Source organism: Porites lutea, chromosome 7 (genome assembly GCF_958299795.1).
Source record: "Porites lutea chromosome 7, jaPorLute2.1, whole genome shotgun sequence".
NCBI lineage: Eukaryota > Metazoa > Cnidaria > Anthozoa > Scleractinia > Poritidae > Porites > Porites lutea.
In genome coordinates, this window is record NC_133207.1 from 2,790,772 (window position 1) to 2,817,070 (window position 26,299).

At 40.0% G+C, this 26,299-nt stretch overlaps 2 protein-coding genes across 2 annotated transcripts; both read left to right on the top strand.

The window, feature by feature from the left end:
* The first annotated feature begins 1,037 nt into the window (after positions 1–1,037).
* LOC140943024 (uncharacterized) lies at positions 1,038–6,149 on the top strand. The gene is made up of 3 exons (XM_073392056.1): positions 1,038–1,647; positions 3,758–4,399; positions 5,096–6,149. The coding sequence occupies exons 1-3, from the start codon at positions 1,389–1,391 to the stop codon at positions 5,617–5,619; spliced, it is 1,425 nt and encodes a 474-aa protein (XP_073248157.1). The 5' UTR covers positions 1,038–1,388; the 3' UTR covers positions 5,620–6,149.
* A 1,613-nt stretch (positions 6,150–7,762) lies between these two features.
* On the top strand, positions 7,763–13,072 carry LOC140943023 (uncharacterized). The gene is made up of 3 exons (XM_073392055.1): positions 7,763–8,126; positions 11,119–11,760; positions 12,465–13,072. Exons 1-3 carry the CDS (start codon positions 7,868–7,870, stop codon positions 13,055–13,057), a joined length of 1,494 nt encoding a protein of 497 aa, XP_073248156.1. The 5' UTR covers positions 7,763–7,867; the 3' UTR covers positions 13,058–13,072.
* The last annotated feature ends 13,227 nt before the right edge of the window (positions 13,073–26,299 follow it).

Consider the following 26,299-nt stretch of genomic DNA (forward strand, 5'->3'; position numbering starts at 1 on the left):
CATGCTTGTTCGATATAGTCACAATCCAGGTTCTTTTTTGGAGCGGGTTTTTAATATAAGCCGCACCCTTTGAACCAGTGTGGTCTCGAAGAATATATTCTTAGATACTTCAAGTATTTCAACACTGGCCACCCAATACATGGTCCACTTATATAGTAGCCTCAAATACTTGAGCTATCTGAAGACATTTGAACTTCAGTAACAACTTGATTTTCCCACAAACCATTTCATTAGCGATTAAGTTTATTTGCTCCGAAGATATGTTTACTTTTGAATATTTTAAGAATGTGTGGGCTCAGTATACGCTTGTTAATTTGCATGTGGACTCAGGCGGCCCTAAAATACACGTCCATTAGTACATGTTTTACCTACTTCTAAAATTTAGATTTGAGAAAAGGTATCGCTACATACTATGAGCAGGTTATGGGGTAGAAGGTTTCCGTGAAACGACGGAATATGCAGACTCTTTTCGTTGGCTTGAATATTTTTGAGAAAATAGTTCTAAATTCACATTTTTAAATCGCAGCACTGTAACGACATCATTTCCTCTGTAATCCAGCTTTACAGAACTCGAGAAGTTTTTTTCCTTTTTATCAAGCTTCTTTTTTACCACCAACGTTTTTCTAAAATGTAAGTTATTCCTTACAATTACTTTAAAATATGTTAAGTTCATATCACGAAAGTATTTTTTGTTGTTAACGGATATTGTTAGGATGTTGCGACGCGACGGGCAAACAAAACAAACTGGCGCACAAACAGGTGCATTTGTAACGTCAGCTGATATCATCGGTATATTTGTTATTTATAATAACATAACTGCACGCAAAATCGTACAAAATTTGAATCCCAGATCAGAAAAAAAAGAAATTACAGAAAGTTTTGTGGCGACTTTTTTGTTTAATAACCGCAACTTACAATTCGCTATAATATCTGTCATACCGGTTATATTGAACACAACTGCTTTGTCATGGTTTCCTGAGGCTTCTTCGCTTAGCAAAGAGATCGATCTGCATTGTTCTTACAAACAAAGAAACTATTACATATACTTGCTTCAAATTCCTCATAGGAAAAAAGTTACTTCGTAACAAAATGAAGAATTAAGGTTTGGAAAAAAATTCATGGATCTTTCAACAGTGCGAAAAAGTTTATAGAAGTTAGATAAGATGTAAAGGAAAAAAGCATTTTGGTCTTGGAGAAAGATCTGCAGAAGAATTTTGTGGCCAAGTAGGTTAACTAAGCTTGTACGCCAAGCATGACGAAGCATCTCAGGTGAGTCAGCAAAATTGTAGAACAATATAAGACGATGACAGGTCTTAAGCGAATGAGTTTAGGGAAAGGCATCTCATATCAGCAACGTTCATTGTGAAGCTCTGGCGAAGTGGGCCAACATGGCAGGGACAGTTTTCTTAGTCGCTCTTTTCAGCCTATTTTCAGCAGGTTACTCTGCAACTTACGAATGTCAAGGTGTTGCTCAGTACGGGCTAACGTTTTATGGCATGTGGAGCAACATGACGCATCCAAATGCTTTTCCTTTTGCCCCCAAGATCGGCCAATTTTCGCCTTTGGTCGGAGCTTCGCTCAGATCTGACCCTTTGTGGATGTCGGGAATGGCTGCTTCTCAAGGAGTCAAAAATGTTGCTGAAACTGGTAAGTAACATTCTGCTTAATAGTTTGAGGCGGACGAACTTGAATTTAAACAGAATAAACTAAAAGTTGGTTAACTGAATTCAAAAGTTTCACTGAGCATTAATCCGGCCTCGTTCGCTTTTTTCAAGACGAGTCACAGTAACGTACTTTGGTAAGCCCTTCTTTCTAAGAGCATGAGCGAGTTTTAGATGTCACGGCACCTACTGTAACTTTGCATGTGCATCACATTTTTGGTACATTTCTTTGCCGTGCGGGCCCACGACGTAAACTAGATTTCCTAATTTCACATTTTATAGAGAACGTAAATAAACGGCGACAAATCTCTCTTTCTCTTTGAAATTGTATATTATTATTAGGTATTCATCTCCAGGAGAGTTTGCCTACATTTGACAGAATAAAAAAAGTGGGGGTAATAGGTTTAGATTGGCAAAACAACAACTTTGCACGTGCATCACGCCTTTTTTTTATACATGTATACATTTCGTTGCCGTCACTGCAGACTACGACCTGAAAATGGAAAATGCCTAATTTGACGTTTTATGGAGGACGCGAACACAAGGCAACAATTTTCTTCTTCTTTTTCTGAACTTCGATACAGTCTATTAAAATAGAACTACAGAAAAAATTGCCAAGATTTGACGATTAGAAAGAGATAGAATAAGTGCGATAAAGATTGAAGCAGCGCGAATTCACTTTTAAGTGACGTTTTGGTAACCGTCGCTGTCGTTGTTGCTTAAGCTCCCTCAAAAACTTGGTGCTTAAAGTAAAATTACTGCTCATTCAAGAATTGAATATGGGTCTACAGATTAGACCACTCGGTCAATGAACCAATGCTATTTAGGCGGCTCTTAATTGTGGCCAGGGGTGGAGAAATATCAGCACATTTTCTGCATCAAAATATTACCTCGCTGCTCACCGGTCGATCGATGACGCAAGGCCCTATCCCCCTGAGAAGTTAATTTTAAGCCCGGGGTGTGCAGGGGAATCCAGGCGACTGGTTGCCTCATTTTAATTTCCTTGTGTTCACCAACATATTTCGGTTTGGATGACGATCCACAGCGATTTCCTTGAAATAAATATGAATACTGTTTAAATAAGTTGGGAACAGAAAACACAACTTAGTCTTAACTGAGTGGAAAAATAGTTGAGCCGGTAATTAAACCCAGTACACAGCCCGTGACACAACCAGAACTGGATATATGATTTCCAGTAATCTGATTAAACCGCCAAAGGTCTTAAACCTAGACCTGGTACGTTAACGAAAATTTCCACCCTGTAGACCGTTTTAAACGTTTTCACCGGGATAATATTAGGGACTTTCAGATCCAACGACGCGACGGTGACAAGAACGCTGCTTAAAAAGTGAATTTGCGTTCTTTCAGTCTTTATAGCGATTATTCCTACCCACTAACTTTGTCAATTGTAGGCGAACCCTCCAGTGAAGCTGAATTTCAAGGGACCATAGCCAAGCTCAAAAAGAGAAATAAAATTTCGTCGTTGCTTGTTTACGCCCTCCATAAAACGCGAAATTAGGAATTTTCACGTCGCAGTCGTGCAAAAACGGGAAAGAAATGTACAAAAAAGTGTGATTTTACGTGCTAAATTGTTGTTTTGCTAATTAAACCTACTGTGTTTTTGACGTTCTCGTTGTCGTCCGCGTCGTTGGATCTTAAAGTCACTATTAGCTACTTAGAACGACCCACAATCCACGCTGATTAAGGTGTTTTAAAAAAATGCCAAGATTCGTGTGGAAGGAGTCTGAAAGACCAACCGCCGTTTCATCGTCTTAAAGCCTCAATATCACTGCCGTGATGAGTACTTTCAAAAGTGATTTGCGATTTTCACGTTCTCAATAATAAAATTTGTTTACCCCACAAACTTTCCGTAAGATTTGTTTTTAATTTCTCTGCGACTAACAATCATCCATTGAGAAATTGAAAGCGAAAACTTATGCAAAGTTTTGTGGGGAAAGCAAATTGCATTGTGGGGAACACGAAAGTGTCAATTTTGAAATCGTAGCGAAGAAGTCAAAGCTTGTTTCTGCTAGCGCTTGCGCATGACACATATTCATGCCTACCAATTCTAATTTTTCCATTCCATTTTTCATTAGGTAACTCAGCCGTGCTGGAGCAAGAAATAATGCAACGCATCATGTCTACCAAGACAGCCTGGAAACAGATCAAGTCCGGTAATATGGCAATAAACGGCACAGAAAGCGTGATGAACATCGAAGTCGAGGTCACAAAGGACTTTCCTTATGTGTCTCTCGTAACCATGCTCGCTCCATCTCCGGATTGGTTCACCGGGATCATGAAAGTATCTCTTTGCAACGCTTCGAGTGGAATGTGGATGGACAGCTGGACAATTAATGATATACAACCCTGGGATGCCGGTACTGATGATGGGCCAACATTCGATGCTGCAGATGCCGCTACCACGCCACCCGGCGTTATTACCCAGATTACTAAAAGTGCACCACCACAAAGCAATTTTATGGACATACCCGGGCCGATACTGACACTGGGCAAGCTGATGTTCACAAGGCAAAACAAACCAACCATGAATCAATGCAGTGGCATGTACTACTACACAGTCACGTTTGAAGCGAAGTGGTCACAGGCTAACCACCCCAATGGATGGCCGAATGGGGCCCACTTCTCTCCTCTCGTCATTGCTACACACTCCTACAAATACAAAATGTGGAGTGATATGACCAGAGCTTCACCGGGTGTCGAGAGAGTTGCAGAAGACGGTGCGTCAATTTTTCAGAGTTGATTATCAGTAAGATTTTTCTCAGTGATTACACTGATGGGTATGCGGAGGAAAAAACTTATAGCGAGAAAATTAGACAAACTTAAGCCCCCAGAAATCATACAGGTCACACTCGTTAAGTAAACAGAATTTTTCATAACCGGGACCAATGTTACCTGCTCAAGGCCTATTATTCCAACTAAAACGCTCTTTCAATGAATCTGTGTGGCAAAAATCTCACCTAATTGTCAGATTGACTTATTAACTGACTATCATGAATCACTGACCGCATGATTCTGAATAATAATATAGTATAATAACAATATATTTCTATATATAGCGCTAAAATTATGTACATATCTAAAGCGCTAACAAAAGCTGAGACAAACACTAACACATAACCAACAGTACACTTAGAAAAAATAAAAACAAAACACCGCAATAATCACTGTACAAGAACTAGCAATGTATAGTTGGAAATACAGTTGCTAATACAATGCATTTGCATTTCCAATGCGATGGCAGATATATTTCGACCTTTTCACTTTTTTGTCTGTCTGTTGTCTTTTTGTTATGGACTGATCTAAAGGGACTTGACTAACTACACCCTTGCCCACCCTCCACCCCCAATTCACTCGTGTACTTGGCTTTTTCCTCACTTTTCAATATTAAATTTGCTTTTATTTTTCATTAACAGGAAATGCGCAACCATTGTATGAAGAAGTTATGATGATGAAAAAGACCGGTTTTGTCTCCAATGTCTATAAAACCGGGATGGTAAGCACTCCAGGTGGCAACACGAGCACAAAAATCATGGTGCAAAACATGTACTCCATGGTCTCTCTAATCACCATGATCGCACCTTCACCTGATTGGTTCGTTGGAGTTGACAGCTATGATCTCTGTGGAATGAATGGGTGGAAAGAAAAGGTGAAGATGGACCTGCTCCCGTGGGATGCTGGGACGGAGAATGGACTAACCTACAGTTTGAATAACCCGGCGACTACGCCTGTTGACGTCATCATGCGTATCACCCCAAATAGTAATTCCGATATAGGCGCACATGCCAATGTAACCTTTGCTACAGTCACTTTCACGCGCGGAGAAATGATACCAACAACTACGCAAACAACAACTACAGCTAGTGCCCCAGGCTTGTCGGCCGGCATTTTTGCCTTCCTGTCCTTCTCGTTGCTTGCAATCATTGGCGTGCTGTACTAGAGTAATGCAATGGAACTCAGAGCGGTGAAACCAATACGTTTTGTCATTTTCGCACATTTTCCTCTGGCACGTGGTCGATGCCATTTGAAAGACACAGTCTTCTCTGGTCAAAGACCATTTCATAACTAATTCTAAGTCAAATGAGGTGGACATTACTCCCCTCAAGTTAGACCTTTTTTCGGTGTAGAAAGCTTAAAGTTGACCAAGCACCTTCTGAACAGACTAGTATCTTGGCTAGTGCATGTTCCATAATGGTTATTGATTTAATTGTTGGACAATTCTTACAGATTTCACAGAGACGCATTACAAATGAAATCGACCCTGTCAAACCCTGTAGTAGGATAAACCTTTTGTAAACTCTACAGTGCACGCGCGAATATACGTTTGTATTTCTTTCATTCTATTTTTTTTTTTTTTGATAGTTTTGCGATACATGTAACAATAATAATTCCCGATTTGGTGGATGAATGAAATTTCTAGCTGTCTTTGCCTGACAAACCTGGTAAATAAAGGATTTATTATGCCGCCAGAAGGATTTTTTTCTTGGGGGAGGAACTCGAGTTATGTCGAACGTTAAAGACGAACGCAACTTCCCCGTTTTGATAGGAAGTGGAACCACGCTTTTTGCTGCAAAATTTGAATAATTTGATCTCATGTTTTTGGTCTATAAGAGGAAAGAAACTTGCAAGTTGTTTACCATTTACAAAAAGTCTCCTCATTCAGTAAATATAACGCGACTTTTGACATTTTCTAACTTCCATGACGTTTTTTCATGTCGTTGGCAGTGAAAGCCATCATGGTGTCCCTATTTTAGGCCAGTAAATTGCACAATAGTTTTTGTTTTATTTTTAACCTCGAAACTTTCTAGAGCATTCCAAAACATTAAAATGTTGGTTCAAACAAGTAAGTGAACAAATTCAAAAAACCCTTGAATGCAGAGGTCCACTATGGTAACGGCGAGTAAAGCTAAATAAAACAGACTGGTTCTTTCTTACCGGATCTCTAATGTAGAGATGATGACGTCACTTGAAGTAGGAATTAAAACAAAACTGAATGCAAGGTTGAAAATACGGAAACGGGCTGAGTTACTCAAGGCCAATATTCTGGTGAACAAAATTAGTCTTACTCAGTGTAGCTCTGGCCCTGAGGAAGGTTAATTTTGTTAACCGAAATATTCAGGCCTTAAATAAACCAACTCTGCCGTGTTGCCAGCTTTGCATTCAGTTTTGTTTTAAACGGTAAACAAACCCGCACCTTCGCACACAAGAGGTCCAGTTAGGCGGTATCCTTCCCTCTCCTCCCTTGTACCAACGTTTGCCTTATTAAAGATCTTCAGGTTAAAGTACATGTTTCGCAAGCAGCAGAAAGTTTTACGAAGATTTTTTTTATTTAATAGGGAGCTTTAGCAACGACGACGGCGACGGCCTTGAGAACCTCAAAAAAGCAATAGGACAACAACTTTGCACGCGCATCACGCTTTTTTGTACATTTCTTTAACGTCCTTGCACGACAACGACGTGAAAATGCCTAGTTGCAAGTTTTATGGAGGACCGTAAACAAGCGACGACGAATCTCTTTTTCTCTCTCTAAACTTGAGTGCGGTCCTCAACAAATCAACTCTAGGGAAATTCGCCCACACTTGCCATTTTCAGCAAATTGGAATAAACGCGACAAAGATTTAAAAAACGGGAATTCATTTTAAAACTGACGTTTTCGCTGCCGTTGCCGTCGTCGATGCTAAAGCTCCCTAATAACCAACTTCAGGAGCCTATCAATATCAGTTTTAAAGTGTTCCGGTTATGTTGAATACAAGTGCTTCATGCTTCCCTAACCAACTTCCCTCCCTTCTTCTTCATGCTTCCCTAACCAACAAACAAAGAAACTATTACGTACCATTTGTTCAAAATTCCTCATACGAAACGGGTTACTTCGAAGCAAAATGAAGAATAAAGGTTTGGAATACAATAAATGGATCTTTCAAGAGTTGGAAAAGTTAATCCAAGCTAAGATGTGAAAGAAGAAGCATTTTAGTCGTGCAAAAGGATCTCCCCTTGAAGAATCTTGTGGCAAGTACCTAGGTTAACCATGCTAGTAAAACAAGCATGACAAAGCATCTCAGGTGCGTCACCAAAAATTGTAGAACAATATAAGAAGATGACATTTCTTAAACGAATAAGTTTAGGCAGATACCTCTCACATCAGCAACGTTCACTGTAAAGCTCTGGCGAAGTAGGCCGTGATCTTCAACATGGCAGGGACAGTTTTGTTGGTCGCTCTTTTTGGCCTATTTTCAGCAGCTTACTCTGCAAATTACGAATGCCAAGGTGTCGCTCAGTACGGGCTAACGTTTTATGGCATGTGGAGCAACATGACGCATCCAAATGCTTTTCCTTTTGCCCCCAAGATCGGCCATTTTTCGCCTCTGGTCGGAGCTTCGCTCAGATCTGACTCTTTGTGGATGTCGGGAATGAGGGCTTCTGAAGGAGTAAAAAATGTTGCTGAAAGTGGTACGTAACATTCTGCTTAATTTTGAGACGAACGAAATTGAATTCAAAAAGAAAAAACTTTAAGAGGTCGGTGAACTGAATTCAAAATTTTCACTGAACAGTAGTGCGGGCTCTTACAGAAGGGCTCGCTTGTTTCAAGACGAATCACAGTACCATGCGTGCTTGACTCAACTCCTCACTTTCTATTACTAGCGAGTTTTAGACGTCACGGTGGCTAGTGCAACGAGAACTTCAAAAAGGCAATAGTTTAGATGGGCAAAACAACAACTTTGCACGTGCATCACACTTTTGATACTGTTCATTGCCGTCACTGCGGGCCCACGACGCGAGAGTTTCCATATTTAATCTATTATCGAGGTTAAACAAAACGCGGCGACAAATTTATCTTTCTCTTGCTTTTGAAATTGGATATTTTTCTTAGGAATTCATCTCCAGGAGAGTCCATCTACACTTTTTGACAAAACGAGGAAGTTGGGATAATCGTAATAAAGCGGTAAACATCCGGTTGACGTGTGTCGCTCAAAAACGTCTTTACTCTGTACATGTGGTTTCACTGATTATATTAATAGTAAATAGGTTACTACGGTAACAATGAATACACTACAGTATCTTAAATTCCCTATTGCTTTAGTGCTTACTGGGAAATTGTGGCTCTATCAGGAACTGAACCTGGGCGTACAGACTACTAGTCTGATGCCTAGAACACTCGGCCACTTAACCAAACTACTTCTCTGATGGCGGTATTTTCAGCAATACAAATCACCTTTCTATCCCCCCGTCGATCGGTGTCGCACCGCCATATTCCCCTATGAATTGAAAAAGAAATCAATCAGGGGTGGGGAGGGTAATCTAAGCAACTTTTGCAACAATTCCCTTGCGCGACAATTGACAGCGATATACAGCCGAGCCCCGCTTTACGGACACCGACTTAATACGGACACCTTGTTATTAAGGAGGGGGGAGGTACAGGAGGGTAAATCTACCTCCTCCCTACTTTTTCGAGCCATTTCCCCCTCCTCCCTTTTATGTTCCTATCCCCTCATTACGGACAGTTTTCTTTAATTTGTCCCTGGGGAAAGAAAGCCCTTACATTTTCTCTGAATTCAACCCGGTTATTTCTTGCCCAATCAACGAATTCTCATAGGGAGCCAACCTTACTAATGCGGACACGTCATTGTCAATTGGTACTGTAATAGAGCGTTATTTTTTGAAGTTAAAAAAAATCATACAGTTAATAGCATGTCAATGTTTTCATCGCTTCTGTTATAAGATGATTTGTAAACGTCAATTTTTGGCATCAAACGAGATGCAGAAAAGGATTGTGATTAAGTAATACTGTGGTATTAAGTAATGAGGGGTTTTTTAAGTGTTTCCGTGGACTTAAGCCGCGTAAAGACAGCATCGTGAGAGTTAGAGAAGTTTAATTTGACGATGTTTATGTCCTCTTTTATTTCTTAGGTATATTGTTCTAGTAAAACTTATGGTTTTTTCAGTTAACTTTAATAGCATGACGAGGGTGACACCGACACTCTCTGTGATCCGGCTTCAGTGTCTGTATTCACGGGCTTTGGTTGGAGTACTGTTTTTATAATTTAGGAACAGGAAAAAAAACACAACTAAGGAAATGAGTGGAAAGTGGTTCAGCCCGCACTTGAACCCAGTACATTTACGAAAATTTCCTGAACCTGTAGACCGTTTTCAAATCGTCTTCACCGGGATAGCATTAGTTACTTGGGACAAGCAACCTGCAACCCAAGCTGATTAAGGCATTTTCAAAAGGGAGGGAGCTTAAATAGCCTGAAAAACCAACCGCCGTTTCATCGCCGTAAAGCATCAATATGGCTTGCGTGATGAAACGCTCAATTTTGAAATGATATCGAAGAAGTCAAAGCCTGCTTAAGCTCGCATTGCGCATTCTCTCCATGCCGAGAATATGGAATGCCATATTTTGGGAGATATAAACTGTAATGAGGGTGCGTCCACTTAGGATCACAATACAACGTGCATCACTGAGCTCTAAATCAGCTAATTAGTGAACCAACTCGATCTAATATTCACTAATGAATATTAGATAAAATAACTTTAAAGCATGTTTCAGTTTTCTATGAGTTTACCGGCACAATAAACCATAGGTTTTTAACCAATCAGAAGGCGTGTACTATCTTAGTTACTTTACAAAAATCAATAAACGGTCTTGCTCCAGATTACTTAAGCAACCTTTTTAACTCAGACCGTGGTGATAGTGTCACCTCCTATTCGCGAAGAGACACTGAGAGCAAACTGGGTCTGATTCCTCAGCCCCACACAAACTACCTAAAAAATAGCTTTAGCTATATGGGTGCGGTGCTGTGGAATAACCTCCCAATCGAGCTGCGGCAGGCAGATACTCTGAAAAGTGTTAAAGCGGGTTACGCTTCAGTGCCGTAGCCAGACCAAACGGCCAACCGAGGCAGGCGGGAGTTGCTAGGGGGGTTCGGGGGCATGCCCCCCCCCCCCCCCCCCGAGAAATTTTGAACTTTAGTCTCTCGGAAATGCGATTTGCAGCGTTTTCTGGGCCTTTCGGTAACTTTTTTTCTAGTTAATTTAAGTGGAATTTAAAAAGCAATAATCAGAAACAAGCTACATAATCTGGGTGACCGTTAACCTCGCCAATGGTTTTGATCAGTATTTGTTCAAAAAAAATTTGAGTTAACGTACGTAGCCCCTTGAGATCGATGATATGGTAATTTTTTCATAGTATATTGACTGAATTGCTGAATTCTTTGTAATATCATGATGCGTTAAAAATATCCGATGATCGCTTATGTAAAATAAAAATGATCGGCGAAATTCGTCAAAATTTTACCGAAGCGAGTGCCTCGGTTGGCCTCATACTAGCTACGGCGCTGCGCTTGCAAATTTTTATCTCATAATCAAGTTTTTTTTTAGTTACGCATTTAACCCAACTTCGCGCCTACCAATTATTTCATTTTTTCATTCCATTTTTCATTAGGTAACTCAACCGTGCTGGAGCAAGAAATAATGCAACGCATCATGTCTACCAAGACAGCCTGGAAACAGATCAAGTCCGGTAATATGGCAATAAACGGCACAGAAAGCGTGATGAACATCGAAGTCGAGGTCACAAAGGACTTTCCTTATGTGTCTCTCGTAACCATGCTCGCTCCATCTCCCGATTGGTTCACCGGGATCATGAAAGTATCTCTTTGCAACGCTTCGAGTGGAATGTGGATGGACAGCTGGACAATTAATGATATACAACCCTGGGATGCCGGTACTGATGATGGGGCAACATTCGATGCTGCAGATGCCGCTACCACGCCACCCGGCGTTATTACCCAGATTACTAAAAGTGCACCACCACAAAGCAATTTTATGGACATACCCGGGCCGATACTGACACTGGGCAAGCTGATGTTCACAAGGCAAAACAAACCAACCATGAATCAATGCAGTGGCATGTACTACTACACAGTCACGTTTGAAGCGAAGTGGTCACAGGCTAACCACCCCAATGGATGGCCGAATGGGGCCCACTTCTCTCCTCTCGTCATTGCTACACACTCCTACAGATACAAAATGTGGAGTGATATGACCAGAGCTTCACCGGGTGTTGAGAGAGTTGCAGAAGACGGTGCGTCAATTTTTCAGAGTTGATTATCAGTAAGATTTTTCTCAGTGATTACACTGATGGGTATGCGGAGGAAGAAACTTATAGCGAGAAAATTAGACAAACTTAAGCCCCCAGAAATCATACAGTTAATTTCACGCGGTCACACTCGTTAAGTAAACAGAATTTTTCATAACCGGGACCAATGTTACCTGCTCAAGGCCTATTATTCCAACTAGAACGCTCTTTCAATGAATCTGTGTGGCAAAAATCTCACCTAATTGTCAGATTGACTTATTAACTGACTATCATGAATCACTGACCACATGATTCTGAATAATAATATAGCATAATAACAATATATTTCTTTCGCTACAATTATGTACATATCTAAAGCGCTAACAAAAGCTGAGACAAACACTAACACATAACCAACAGTACACTTAGAAAAAATAAAAACAAAACACCGCAATAATCACTGTACAAGAACTGGCAATGTATAGTTGGAAATACAGTTGCTAATACAATGCATTTGCATTTCCAATGCGATGGCAGATATATTTCAGTCCTTTTCACTTTTTTGTCTGTCTGTTGTCTTTTTGTTATGGACTGATCTAAAGGGACTTGACTAACTACACCCTTGCCCACCCTCCACCCCCAATTCACTCGTGTACTTGGCTTTTTCCTCACTTTTCAATATTAAATTTGCTTTTATTTTTCATTAACAGGAAATGCGCAACCATTGTATGAAGAAGTTATGATGATGAAAAAGCCCGGTTTTGTCTCCAATGTCTATAAAACCGGGATGGTAAGCACTCCAGGTGGCAGCACGAGCACAAAAATCATGGTGCAAAACATGTACTCCATGGTCTCTGTAATCACCATGATCGCACCTTCACCTGATTGGTTCGTTGGAGTTGACAGCTATGATCTCTGTGGAATGAATGGGTGGAAAGAAAAGGTGACGATGGACCTGCTCCCGTGGGATGCTGGGACGGAGAATGGACTAACCTACAGTTTGAATAACCCGGCGACTACGCCTGTTGACGTCATCATGCGTATCACCCCAAATAGTAATTCCGATATAGGCAAACATGCCAATGTAACCTTTGCTACAGTCACTTTCACGCGCGGAGAAATGATACCGACAATGACGACGGCAAAAACAACGACAAGGGCACGGACAACGGCACGGACAACGGCACGAACAACGACGACGGGGAGAGCAACTACAACTGATAGTAGTGCCCCAGGCTTGTCGGCCGGCATTTTTCCCTTCCTGTCCTTCTCGTTGCTTGCAATCATTGGCGTGCTGTACTAGATTAATGCAACGGAATTTAAACGGTGCGGCAATTTTCCCATTTTTGCACATTTTTCTCTGACACATGGTCGATGCCATTTTTAAGACACAGTCTTCTCTAGTCAAAGAAATATATTTTTTTAAAATCACTCTCGGTCATATGAGAGAAGCATTACTCCCCGTAATTAAGGTAGACATTTTTTTCGTATAGAAAGCTTGAACCTGCATGTTTATAAGGCTTGCTGATTCGACAATTCTTATAGATGTCACAAATGGCATCGACCCCATAAAAACGGGTCTTCACGTCAAACTAGGATAAACATTTTGTAAACTCAACATTGCACGCGTTAATAGTACCGTTGTATTTCTTTCATTCTGTATTCTGTATTTTTTAAGTAGTTTTTCAATGTATGTAACAACGAGGATTCCCTTTCTGGTAGATAAATAAAATTTTTAGCCATCTTTACTTCATATATAAACGCTTATTTTGAGGTCAGAGGGATTATTTTTGCCGGAGAAACTCCGGTAGTCCATGCAGAACGTTCAAGATGAGCTCAACTTCTCCGTTTAAGTAGCCAATCAGAACACAGTAAGTGAAACCACGTCTTTTACTGCAAAGTTTGAATATTTTGACTTCATGTCTTTGGTCTATGAGAGCCGAAAGAGTGTGGAAAATTGCTGTCCATAGTCGCTTTTTACAAGTAGCATCGACATTTTCTAACGTCCATTTCCCGTGAAGCTTCTTGTAAAGTCGCGTACGAGAGCTAAGACAAATTTCTGACAAAGGGTAAAAACTTTAACCTATTTTTCCATCAAGGACGCTTACCCTTGTTATCAGAACTGGCCGGTCAACTGAACCAGTTGAGGAGTAAAGAGTATTTAGTCCGCTATTTATCAGAACCTTACAGTTCTAGCCAGATCAGCCTATTTCTAAAAATAGGATCACGTAGTTTCAAAAACTATCCGTCCGCCCGCCGGCCAGTTTTGACTTTTGAAAAGCACCCTTTGAGATTTTCAAAATTTTACTTTAAACATTTTTTCTAACATTTTCGGAAGCTGAGTCTTTGTTATTTCACTCCCCAGATATGTTGTTTGTGAGCAAGGACCGTGCCCAAATTCCTTGATAAATTCGACAGGGCTAAATTTGTTCAAGGGTGACCAAACAGAACTCATGCTTTGAATGAAAGCCATCATCGTGTGTCCCTTTTTTTAGGCAGTAAATTGCATAATATTTTTGGTTTATTTTATCCTCGAACTTTTCTAGAGCATTCGAAAACATTAAAATGTTCGGTTAACACAGTTACGTAAACAAACCCCCATCCTCGCATACAAGAGGTCACCAAGTGAGACAGACCGCCCCCCCCCCCCCCCCCATTCATCTCTTTTTTAAAAGTTTGCCTCATTAATTAAAGGTAGACGTTTGAACACTTTCTGCAATATTGCAGGCAAAATTTTGTTCTCGATGTAGATACAATTAGCAACAATTAGGCAATTTCAGTCCTGAAGATCGATATAAGATACTAACTTTGAAGATGTAGCGTTTTACCATTATTGTTATTTTATTTTTACTAGCCCTAAAGATATCCTTTTTTCTGTTTGTTTTCTCCTTCTTCCAGTATTTTTTTACTTCTGCCCCGCTGGCACGTGCATGATGAGAGCCAATCAGGAGACACTTTTCTGATGGCGAGGTTGCTCGGCGGCGCCACGTTCAAAATTTTGAATTCTGTGATAATTATTCACTTGGCACTGTGAACAAACACACGAGAGTACGTTATGCGACAAACAGTTTTGTGGACTCTAAGAAGTTATTACTCTTACGCAAGCCAGTTTTTCTTGCCCTCATTCTTTACTTTGTTATAAAAACTCTAAAGGTAAGAAACTTCTAAGATACCTAGAAGAAATTACAAACTGTAGACACTTAACGCTTTGCATATACCTTTAGCAGTGAAATTGCAACTCTTAGTCTGACAAACTACACTTAAAACTAGGTTATTTTGTCGCATTATTTAATTTCCCTGTTTTCTCATTTTTAGACATTAAGGAAATTACTAGTTGAAGTAAAAAACTACAAAATATTAGGTTCAATGTGAAATAGCGATGAGATTTGATTCCGAACGAAATAACACACGTGGCCAAGACGGTTTGTGTTGGCCAGCATCATTACAAGCAACCTTCAGGTCATTGTCTAGCATTATGAATTTATTTGGATTTAGTGAACGGTTTTTATTACTGAAACTTCATAATTTTCAAGGCGTATTTACGAAATGAGGTAACTGGTCTCCTTTAAGCCTAACTTTGTGTAAGAACTACGTATACTGCTTTGACACGTGAAACACCGCATATCTTGCGGGAAAATTTCATGATGAATTTGATAAAATTTCTACATAGCCTCAAATTGTTAACATAATGTTTCCTAATGCTGTAATTTTACGAAAAGAAACACCATAAATTAAAGTAACGAGAGTTAATTGTAGTTGACGTGTATGCGTGATAACAAATATATCGTGCCGTCGAACGTTCTCTGGTTATTCGGTTGAACTATTCTTACTACTATGTACGCTTAATATAATTACATGACCAATAACAGTCGCAGGTTTTTACGACAATATATTTTACTATTTTTTATTTACTTAATTTCTTTTTGCATTGGCTAGTTTCGCGTGGAGTGGTGCCCATACTTCGACAGTGGCTCCAGTTATTTACTGCAAAGGAGGCTTAAGATATTGAAATTCTATGCTTACAACTTGCGAAATTTGTACAGCATTATAAAACATGCATTTTACCCCAAAAGCGGGGAAAACTGCAATTTGAATATGAATAAAATGGCTTGACCTCTTGCCATGGTAATTGGACCTTTTTATGTGTATTTCCTCATTTAAACGATGCTTTCTCTCCTTTACAATTTTCAGATCAACAGATCAGCCCATTTTTCACCACACCAAGGAACTTTCCGTTAAGACCGGAAGATCCTCAGACCAATTCCTTTGGCAGATCAATAGACCGTGTTGTTTTCCACTGGCAGTCCACCAGAACAGGTCACCAGCCTCGGACAGTCCAACAGACTAGACCATTCTCCTCAGACAGACCTCCAGACCAGGCTACCCTCCTAATAGTTACCGATCAGTCTGATATTTACACAGCACGCCCAGCTTCCAGAGACAGCATCAGCTTCCGAGCCACATGTCATTCAGGTCAGATCTATCCCTTATGGGTTGGGTCAAGGGGGATTAATGTATAAAGCGCTGGATGAACCTTGCACAGCATACTTTCCACACACGTTCGGCTTGAAGTCCCTGGACTTCTTTTCGGCTTAACTTAATTGTAGTTAGAGAAGTTAGTTGCGTTCCCTGGGCTGGTAAGGGCCTCCCCTATCCCTTTTTCAATCTTGGGTTTCTTTGCAGGTATTCGGTCAGCGACAGAATTTCGGCTTAAGTTCGTTTCTTCGTTCGTCTTTCGGATGCATTTCGCCGTCGACATCTTCTTCGTCGTCGTCGCCGCCTTCGCTTCAGTCTCCCGCTTAGTTGCGCCAATTCGATTTCACTTTTACACTTCACTTGACAGTCAACGCGCTGAGCAAGTGAAGCTTTTATCCGCAAGGTTCAACCAGATAGTGATTTATTTATGTAATCTTAGGAGACTTGAGACTAAAGACCATTCAACTATTGTAGATGGACCTCATTTGGGCACCTCCTATAAGTTGAGTGGTTTCTCTTGTTACAGGTAGTTAATTAGTAAAGCCTCACAAATTTGGGTCTGCTTCACGTAAAACGACCAAAACATTAAAGGTTGCTAGTGTTTGATCTCTATTGGAAGGAACGAGGAAAACTAACGATTGAAAATCCAGCGTTTTAGATGAGTAATTGCTACCAAATTTGTGAGCGTAGACGAGCTTACAGTTTAGTCTTGCAAACCTGCGACCAGACGTTCCTTCTCAGCAAAGGCTAACACCTTGTTGCAGGTTATGAAGGGTAATACGGGACAACGCACACACCATAAGCTAGACCGTTTACAAATTGTAAGCGTAGGTAGTCTTAAAGAACCATCCACGCTGCTTTTTCATCGCCGGAGGGACAACATGAAGCTGGAAGGCTGTTAGTTAAGTTAGTAGCCTGTGGTGTAAACACAAGAATATCATAGGCTGCAATCATATTTCGGGAACACGCATGCGTAGGAAACCCTCACCTTCGCTTGTGTGTGTACCTGAATTTGCGCTTAATGCTACTCTTGTGTAGACTTCACAGGTTATAGATAGATGTATGAGGATTGTCAGGTAATGGGGGATATCTCTTGTCACGACATCATTAACACTGAGAGGAAAAGTTTTCTCTTCTTGTTAATCTTGCCTTGAGAGAGAATTCTCTTCAGGAAGCCCTGCATTGCAGTACGCAGGCACAGATCGCCTGCAAATGGTAGGCGTAGGTAGCCTTCACATCGATAGTCCAATGATAGCGGCTGCTTCGTCCTACATGAATTGTCAGTAGTTTTATTCTCCTGTCAAATCTCGTAGCAAGTCAAGCAGCTTGCGATTACTGATCCTGCTACATGGTCAAGGAACCCTTTGTACAGTAAAGGAAGAAGCCGGCCGAAGAAAGAAGAACAAAGATCATCGAACGCCTTAGAAAGATATTGTAGATAGTTACGTAAGCGAGACAGCTGGCAATGAGGTGAAAGACGACGACAAACCAGGCACAATCAAAATGATGATGATGATGATGATAAGTAAAATAACATCGTGTTGCGAACGAAATGGTGGCTAGGAAAGAGAATAGCTATAGCAGACAGTAATTAGCAATGACTACTTAAAGAGCTGTTTCAACAAACATTGATTTTCTCTGAGGCAGTGAAAAGTGAAAAGTAAAAAATATAGCCATGGGAAAAACATGCGATGAGCAATGCATGTACTTAGTTTCGCTTGAATTTGGTTCAGATGTTAAAGCAACGTGAAGCTTTTTAAAAACAGTAAAATGGTTTTTGACCCATGTCCCTTTCAAGGGTTTCCTTAGTTTCGCATGTACGTGTCGCACCCGTGTGAACTAAACTTCAATGTTTGTTGAGGAGGCAGCTATTAATACTTATAATTAGTAATATTACTGGCCGGCTGGACTTCGCCTTCAAGAACAACTTCATCCCCTCAGCTGGACAAGTCAGAGGACCACGCCTGATCATGCACGATGTGGAGTCCACTTGCTCTTGGAGAAGGAGTGTGACAAGGAAACTCCCAGTGGTGACAAAAGACGACGGAGTTCAGCACCCCAAGCAAGGTAGGGCTGATTTAAATGGTACAGCGTTTGTAAAAAGCTTTCCACAACTAAGTAACATCGTGACCTTAAGAGCAGCGTATTTAAAAGGTTTTAAGCGACGTAATCGAGCTAGCACCGTATAGATACAGTTTTTGCAAATGTTGCACCGTATAAATCAGGCCAAGGTTAATTCTACAAACTGGCATCAGGTTAGTGAGAGTTTTTCTTACATCATTAATCTATAAACGATCGAGAGACGAAATTCGGCTCGATTCGATTTCGGCTTCCGGCGTCCGGTCTACGTCCGAATATCAGCTTCAAAAGCTGATAAGGCCTGGTATCGACAACTCAACAGCGGATACGATCGCCAACGATCCTTGCGTACGGTCCGGGGAGCCCTGGGGTGCTTCATTCGATGTGCCAAGTTTTAAGGGCATATGAACACTCCTTGGTTTTTCCTGGACCCCAAATTTTTCTTATAGGTGCGCTCCCCCCTTAATTAGCTAATGTCAGCTTCTGTAACTTAAGACTGAAATCAAATAAATTAAACGAAAATTGTTGTCTTATGGTGTGCTTTTTTCTAATATGTAGAATTATAGCGGTGGTAAAGCTGTAGATAATAATAGTACTTAAAATAGGAGTGATATCTTAAATATATAGTATAAACAACATCAATAAAATGAAACAAAAACAGCTGGTTGTCTTTGTGGTGTCTTAAACGGTTATTTTAAAGTACTTTAATGAAAGTAACTAAATGCAATTACTAACGCGTTTATATTTCAGCAACGTCGAGCATCGTTTCCTTTTTGTTCCTCGTCAGTGTTTTTTGCACGTTCTGCCGTCTTTTTTTGAAGAATTCATGAGGAATTTCTCGAGTGGCGCGCACCGTCAAGCAACGCACAACACCAATTTTTTGGCGTGTTTACACAAGATACATAATTTGGCAGCGTTCCTGAAGAAACGCGCACACCCATCGAGTTCCTACTCAATCAAGATTTTACGTGCTAATATAATGATATGCAGTTGTAATATATTAAAACTACACCATCAACATCAATAAAGTTTCACAAACACAACACTCGCGGGTATCGTTTGTTTACTAACGCTACAAGCGCTACTCATCTAGTAATTATACGCGCGCCGACTTTTGTTATAGTTGTACTTTCACGATCAATAAAATTCCGAACACACTGTGTGTCAATGTGGTGTTTTTCTACTAACGCTATATTAGACCTTAAGAAAATTTTATTTCAGGAACTTTGAACGCGGACGTTTTTTTCCTTTCAATATCTGCCATCTTTTTTACGGAAAGTGGATGGAGGGTACTTCGTTTTGGGCGCCCCGTCAAGAAGTGTAAAGCACCATTGTTTTTTCGTGTTCTGTCAAGATGTTGCCCTAGAAAGATGAAAGAAGAGGCGAAAGAGGATGGAGACCGGATTGAAAGAGACCGATGACAGACTGACTGATGAGAGTTTTCGTGTCGAAAGTGCTAGGTAGAGATGCAGTTAGTTATTGTAACATCCATGTTATTTTCGTTTACTTTTCAGGTCACACGCCGCGCGTAAGAGGTTCGTGAGTACATCCTGTTAAAACACGGTAACTGATGATTTGCTGAATGCACCGTAAGTACAAAAGTAAAAAACATGGCGCTAAAACTACTCTCCAAAAAAGAACACAGATTCAAAAGTCTAAGAGGAGAGTCTAACCTACTTTTATACGTGCATTGTAATCGAGCCTTCCAGGAACATTGAGAACAACCTGTGGATCAATTGATGGATCATAATTGAAACAAAGTGATCATTGCAATTAAAGCATAGACGTTGATACTTGAAATGATACTTTAACTCTCAATTTTCGTCGCATGTCAGATCATACTAACTTCCTTTGCAAGGTCTTGTTTATTTTAAACAGCTCTGGGATCACTCTTGAAGCCCGCTACACAACAAAAGTCCTGTGGCCTTCCTCGGATAGGATTCCAGCCCAGGGCCTTGGCTCCTTTTCCGGTAAGTCTGCTTTAGTAAGGTTGAACTAAGAAATCGTATGGCCACTTCTTTAACGAACAAGAGAGGAAGAGAAGAGAAAATCTATCCAATTAGTGTCATCAAAATTGATTATACATGACCCGCATTATAAATCAATTGTTCTTAGAAGCGTTGGATTGAGGTCAGAAAATTCCACGCTATCTTTGTTGCGTAGTCTCCAAATGCGAATTAAAGTTGCAGATCAATTTGCCTTGCCTAGAAGGTATAGGTATGTAAAATTTAAAGGAAGTTGATATCTCAAACGTCGACGGCATGGAAATGTGGCCTATGAAACAAGGAGAAAGCTCATGGCCGTATGAAATCTCTTACTGGCATTACATTGGCAGATCCAGGGGAGGGGCCCCCGGGGCAGCCGACCCCCCCCCCCCCCCCCGCTAATTTTCAGACCAAACTGAGGCCCGAATGGCCGAAAAATTTATTTTTGGAGACTGACCCTCCCCCCCCCCTCCCCCACCTCCTTATCTGAAGGTCTGGATCTGCACTGCGTTATTGATATTTGTTTTTAAAAAGCACTGTATTTAGGTGAGAAAGATTTTGCTGTCATGGAAGAGCCACTGATGAGAGTAATTGAACTAAACTGCTTTCAAAAACAGAGGTAAGTATAGGAGGAGAAATGAGAGTCTTCTTTCTTAAATGGACTAAAGATTTAAACTATTAGTCAAGATTCAAACATATTGCGTTCACTTCAATAGTGAATCCAAATTACAGCTTGGCTTTAACCGCAGGCTTTTGCAGGACTAAAATCTAAGACCCTTGATGACTCAACTCGTCAAGATCATCCTCAAACGAAAGGACGCAAGACTGTTAGCCTCTCTAACAAAGAAAAGGACATTTCAAAGTGCATACATACAGAAAACTCGAAAATAACTCCTGCGAAATTGTAGCTTTCATGATATTTTAAAAAAACTTAATCCCTTTGAAGAGAAAATTAGTTTGTCCTCTTATTTACAGGAAAACTTTCTGTGCATTCTTAATTTCTTTATGTTGAGGGTATTGTATTTAGTTAAGGAAGTCCGGATGTCATAGCTGCCGTCTTGAAGTGTCCACCTGTGATAACCTATAAGAATGGAAGGAATGCGTCAAGCAGAAACTTGAGTAAGTAAGAAGTAGAAGGGTAGGATTTCGACAGAAAACTGCTCAAACGGTGAGCGCCTTCACCTACAGTTTGAAAGGAAGAGACCGAAAACTGGCTAGTCTTTATGCAGAGCGCCGAGTCTGCCCATGGGGGTCTTCAAAAAGTTACAGCTTTCAAAAAAAGTACACGGGAGCATTGTGAAGATTTTGGTTTACGGTTCTTTCGTTTGGTATATTTGGTTACGAGCCAAAAAAGTTTTTAAAATGAGGTAAATTAATTAACATAGCCCTAGAAATGGTGTTTGCGGGGGGGGGGGGGGGGAGGCGAGGAGGGTTCGGATACAGGATGCCTCTATACTAACGCCTTTCCTCTTGGTGTTTCAACTTTCTTTTCTTTTTTTCTTTTCACGGAATCCCTCTCTTCAGGAACTGTTTCTTCACTCACAAATTATGAAAGTCGGTTGCCGAGCTATTTTTGCGAGAAATTCGTCTTTTTTGATCAAATGCTACCAATAGCAGCAAAATGTTCAGTCTTCATTTCAGAAAAAATATTTATAAATCTGGATTTTTCGTAACACAAACTTTTTATTATTTCTAAAGGGAAAAACCGCCAGTCACGTGACAATGATCATTTCTTCAGTAAAAAATGAAATTCTGTGATAGAACGAACAACAGATTTTCCCTTCTTCTAAATCAACTGTAAAAGGTTCTTTATAATGAGATTTGACAAGGAGTCGTAATTCATCTAAGGCAAAGAACACAAATTTCGTTACACTGCCATTCTGTATTGTTTTTAGCACTAACTAGCCCAGAGCTTAAGTTCCCTTTGAGCTTTATAAAAGACCGATAAGAACTAATTTGAAATGTTTCCCATGTGAAAAGTATAAAATTTGCTTTCAAATCCACTCAAAAATGCTGCACTTGTCTGATGTTGAAGGAAACGTCTTGTGAACATGAGGTCATTTTTTTATCACGCATGTCCAAACATAACCAAAGTAAATAGGTTAGTTTGCTAGAGGCCAGAAGAAACGCAGTTTTACTTGCTCGTTATCGACGCAGAATGTTCTGAGACTATTAATTCAGCGTATAACGTAACGAGCCATCGAGTGCTTTAGCATAAGGGTGGGTGAAGTGGGGGTGGGGGTACCGGTACCCCCTCCCCCCCTCCCCAAAGAAATTCATCTTTATTTATCACATTTTGAGTTTACAAATAGCAAGTACAGTCTCGTGATAATTAAAGTTGAAGGTTCTAAGTACAGAAGGATCTTTTTTTTCATATTGGTCATGATCATATAGCTATTTTAATTTAAGGATTTTTCTGTACTTTGTCCTTCAACTGCGCATGCACGGCTAGGCGTTCCATCGCCGAAAAGGCGTCAACTTCAGTGCGGTCCCCGAAGGCTTCGTCAGGCGTTCTGCAGGAACGCCTGATGAACCCCTAAAAACGTCGTTTGGGAGGCTAGTTTTTGGAATGAAGATGGAATCGTCTCATTGAAAACTGCGTCTCTTAGAGCTTCAGTCAAAGATAAATACTTAAAATTAAAAGTTCATGATGATGTTCATACCGTCATAACATCCCTAAGACGATTTCTCGAGCATGGATTTCAAGTGCCATCTTGAGTGAATAGAAAAACGAGAAATAAAATTCGGATGATTCAAAGATTTTCAAAATACATTTTCAAGATTTAAGGACTTGTTATCTGGGCTATTTATGCATTACATCATTCAATTTAACGACTGCAACGTTTTGAAATTACTGTTTTTGTTTGGACCTGGGTTGCTGTGGATTACGATTAAAAAAGATAAGCTAAAGCTTTGTCAGATATGTTGAAAAAAGTTGAATTACGCCATGTTACATGGATGAAAGAGATGGCACGAATTTTTGCTACCAAGTCTTGCAGGTTTTTGGAAAGAAACAGTTTGGCTGAATAGCATATTGTATGCTTTGTTAATTTCCAGAATGATGTCACACATGATATATGGAATAAATAAGGAGTAAATCCACAGTTTCTGGAGAGAAGAGATTCCGGCCCAAGACAGTTTTAAAAAATCTGGTAAAATCCTCAGATGGGGTAAAGGGGGAGGGGGAGGGGGAGGGGGAGGGGACCCGATGAACTTTGGCGTATATCTCAAGGCGGCCTGTGGGATTCAAACCCACAGCGTGCTCCACTCTGATTATGTTGCAAATTACGAAAAAGACAAATCAATATCGTTTTCCTTCCAAAGGATCATTGTTTTTTTCAATTGGTTGCCACTTTTTTATGACGAATTTTTCTGAAAACGCCATATGTTTGAAAGGAGGGATACTATTTGGATTTAAATTTTTCTATAAACAAGTTTAGGGGGAACTTCTCCGTTGCATAGTTAACTCTATCTATGTAGAGCTCTTTCAGTTAGGTCGAGGAGCTGATGGACCTGACGTCATACCAATCACTGGTGGTCTGTACCTACCATGTTAAAAAGAAATCAAAGAAAGTCGATCTTTAGTGATGAACAGAAGTAAGTACCAAAGTAGAAACTAAAGTGATGTTCCTCCTCTTAACTGTGTGTGCTTCAGGATACTTCGTCTTTCCTGATCATTTCCTTCATTTTTATCACCCATTGTAACTGGTTTTGTTGTCAGGACATTTTCAATCAAAATACTAATAGTTCTAGGTAGCGAGGAGGGAAATCTAATTCTGGAATTCTAACTGGGGTCAACATCATAAAACTTTTACTAGTGTAATTTCAAGTAAAGCTATTGATTTAGGGTCTGAAAACTACATTAAATTGGCCTCCGATTTGCTTCCGAAATAATTTTAAAAAAATCTTTCCCTTGGCCAACTCCTGTATTTATTATTACTGATTTATCATTATTTATTGTTGTTGCCACCTTGTGGATGTAGACCAGGAAGTTGCGCGTGAGCCAAGACTGAGTCCCCTCGCTTGAAAGAACGCTGCCTGTCAGTGGAAGTAAGTGATCAGAAGTAGTAGATGTTCTTAATTCATTTTTGCAGACTGGTAAATGTTATTACAATGGATCAAATCCCGTTTTGAAACTGTAAACTAGCGAAGTTTTGCAACACAAATGAAAATGGCCATGAGAGATGATTCGAAAGGCGAAATGGGCAATTCTAGCTGGTTTCCCGTTGTCTCAAAATGAAAATGTTAAGGCAGACTGCAGTGTTATAACAAACTGAATTGAAAGTGACTCCTCCAGGAGCAAACATAAAGGTTGTATTGTTGTAGTGAGCAAGCGATCGCCGGCAAGGAATTAAAAAAGTCCGAGGATCACAATTGCGAAATAAAATAGGAAATTTAAATTAAAAGAACCTTTTATATGAATTTGTTTTTCGCCAACAGGAACCGCGAAGGGAGCACAAATATGACTGAGGACACTGAGCAAAGTGCTGAAATGACAACCAGGAAAGACAAATAAAGGAATGGCGTCCAAAAATGCTTCCTCCAACCGTGAAGTTTTCGACACTGTTACCGTGCAGGGGAATAGTCCCGGACCGCCAAAACAGATTTTATTTCATGTAGAAAGTATAAATCTGCCTTATCGTCACATGTAAACTGACTGCGGAGAGAAAAGGCTAAGTGCTACACAAGTTTTATAGTTTTATTTTTTTGGAAGTAATGATTGATTGGAATGAGCCGTTCGTATGATCTTTCACTGAAAGTTATAAAATTTCTTTTCCAAGACTAATTGAATTTCAACCTCAGTGCTAAGCTCCTTGTTTAAAGACGGTAAAGAAAAAAGATGAAAAACGTTTTAGAAGAGTTGGTTGTTGCAAATAAAAATATTCACTTTTTGAACGACATGTCCGGCAAGTGTGAAGTAGAAATAATAAAACTGAAAGAGGATAAAATTCACAAGCGACAAAGGAAAATTTGAAATGCGGTTAGCCCTTGTTGTTCGATGTCCAACTTGAAAAGAATTCATTTCAACCAAAAGATGAACGACATGTCCGGCAAGTGTGAAAGCCAAGTAGAAATAATAAAACTGAAAGAGGATAAAATTCAGATGCGACAAAGGAAAACTTGAAATGCGGTTAGCCCTCGTTGTTCGATGTCCAACTTGAAAGGAATTCATTTCAACCAAAAGACACGAGATTACAATTCGATTAGACCAATTCATTTTTACCTGGAACTTCTGAACTAACCTAATGCTTGCATCTAAATATGCGTGCTAATCTCGTCACAGCCTAAAGCCTCTAACATAACTTGCTCAGGTAACATTCTAATTGCTTAGTAGTCTCAGAAGTTCCAGGCTGCTTTGAAAAAAAAAATCATTAATTGGCTTGATCAAAAATATAAAACTTGTTTTGTATGTGTCTTTCTGGCGAAGGCAGGAAGGGATGAAATCGAAATATCAATCTCCAGCTTAATTGCCTCGATTTTCCTTCAAGAAGATTGAATTAAAGTTGCTGTCTCATAGCCTTCTATCATTTACAACAGAGCCATTTTATTTTCCTGCATCAATTACTCAAATTAGAGGCAAGCCGATATTGCAGTTCATTATAAAACGAAGATGCATTTCTATGCGGAAACTTAGAGCGTTAAAGTGAAAATGGGCTGGATCTCTTCTTACTGTTAAGCAAGTTCTAACTCTTGGTTCAACTTGCCGTCAACCTCAAGGCAAATATTTTCAAACTCAGGCTTTCTCTCCGTTTGATCAGTTGTATAAATAAATGGTTTGAAGCTGTAAGATCTTGTGTGAAATCCTGTAAATAAAATGAAGTAATGTGACAGTTAATCTTGATTTGAGATTTTAATAAAACAGGGCAAGTCTTGGCTGAAATAGATCAGAGTTTGTATTTTTACGTGTTATTTATACTCGCAGATCCAGGAGCACTGCTAATTAGGACAGGATCGGACTCGAACCCAGTCACTATTTGTGTATTGGGGGTGAGAGAAGATTGTGG

Coding starts and splice junctions, on each gene's coding strand:
- LOC140943024 (XM_073392056.1), top strand. CDS start 1,389: ATGGCAGGGACAGTTTTCTTAGTCGCTCTTTTCAGCCTATTTTCAGCA. Junction 1,648..3,757: donor CAAAAATGTTGCTGAAACTG/GTAAGTAACATT, acceptor ATTTTTCATTAG/GTAACTCAGCCGTGCTGGAG. Junction 4,400..5,095: donor CGAGAGAGTTGCAGAAGACG/GTGCGTCAATTT, acceptor TTTCATTAACAG/GAAATGCGCAACCATTGTAT.
- LOC140943023 (XM_073392055.1), top strand. CDS start 7,868: ATGGCAGGGACAGTTTTGTTGGTCGCTCTTTTTGGCCTATTTTCAGCA. Junction 8,127..11,118: donor AAAAAATGTTGCTGAAAGTG/GTACGTAACATT, acceptor ATTTTTCATTAG/GTAACTCAACCGTGCTGGAG. Junction 11,761..12,464: donor TGAGAGAGTTGCAGAAGACG/GTGCGTCAATTT, acceptor TTTCATTAACAG/GAAATGCGCAACCATTGTAT.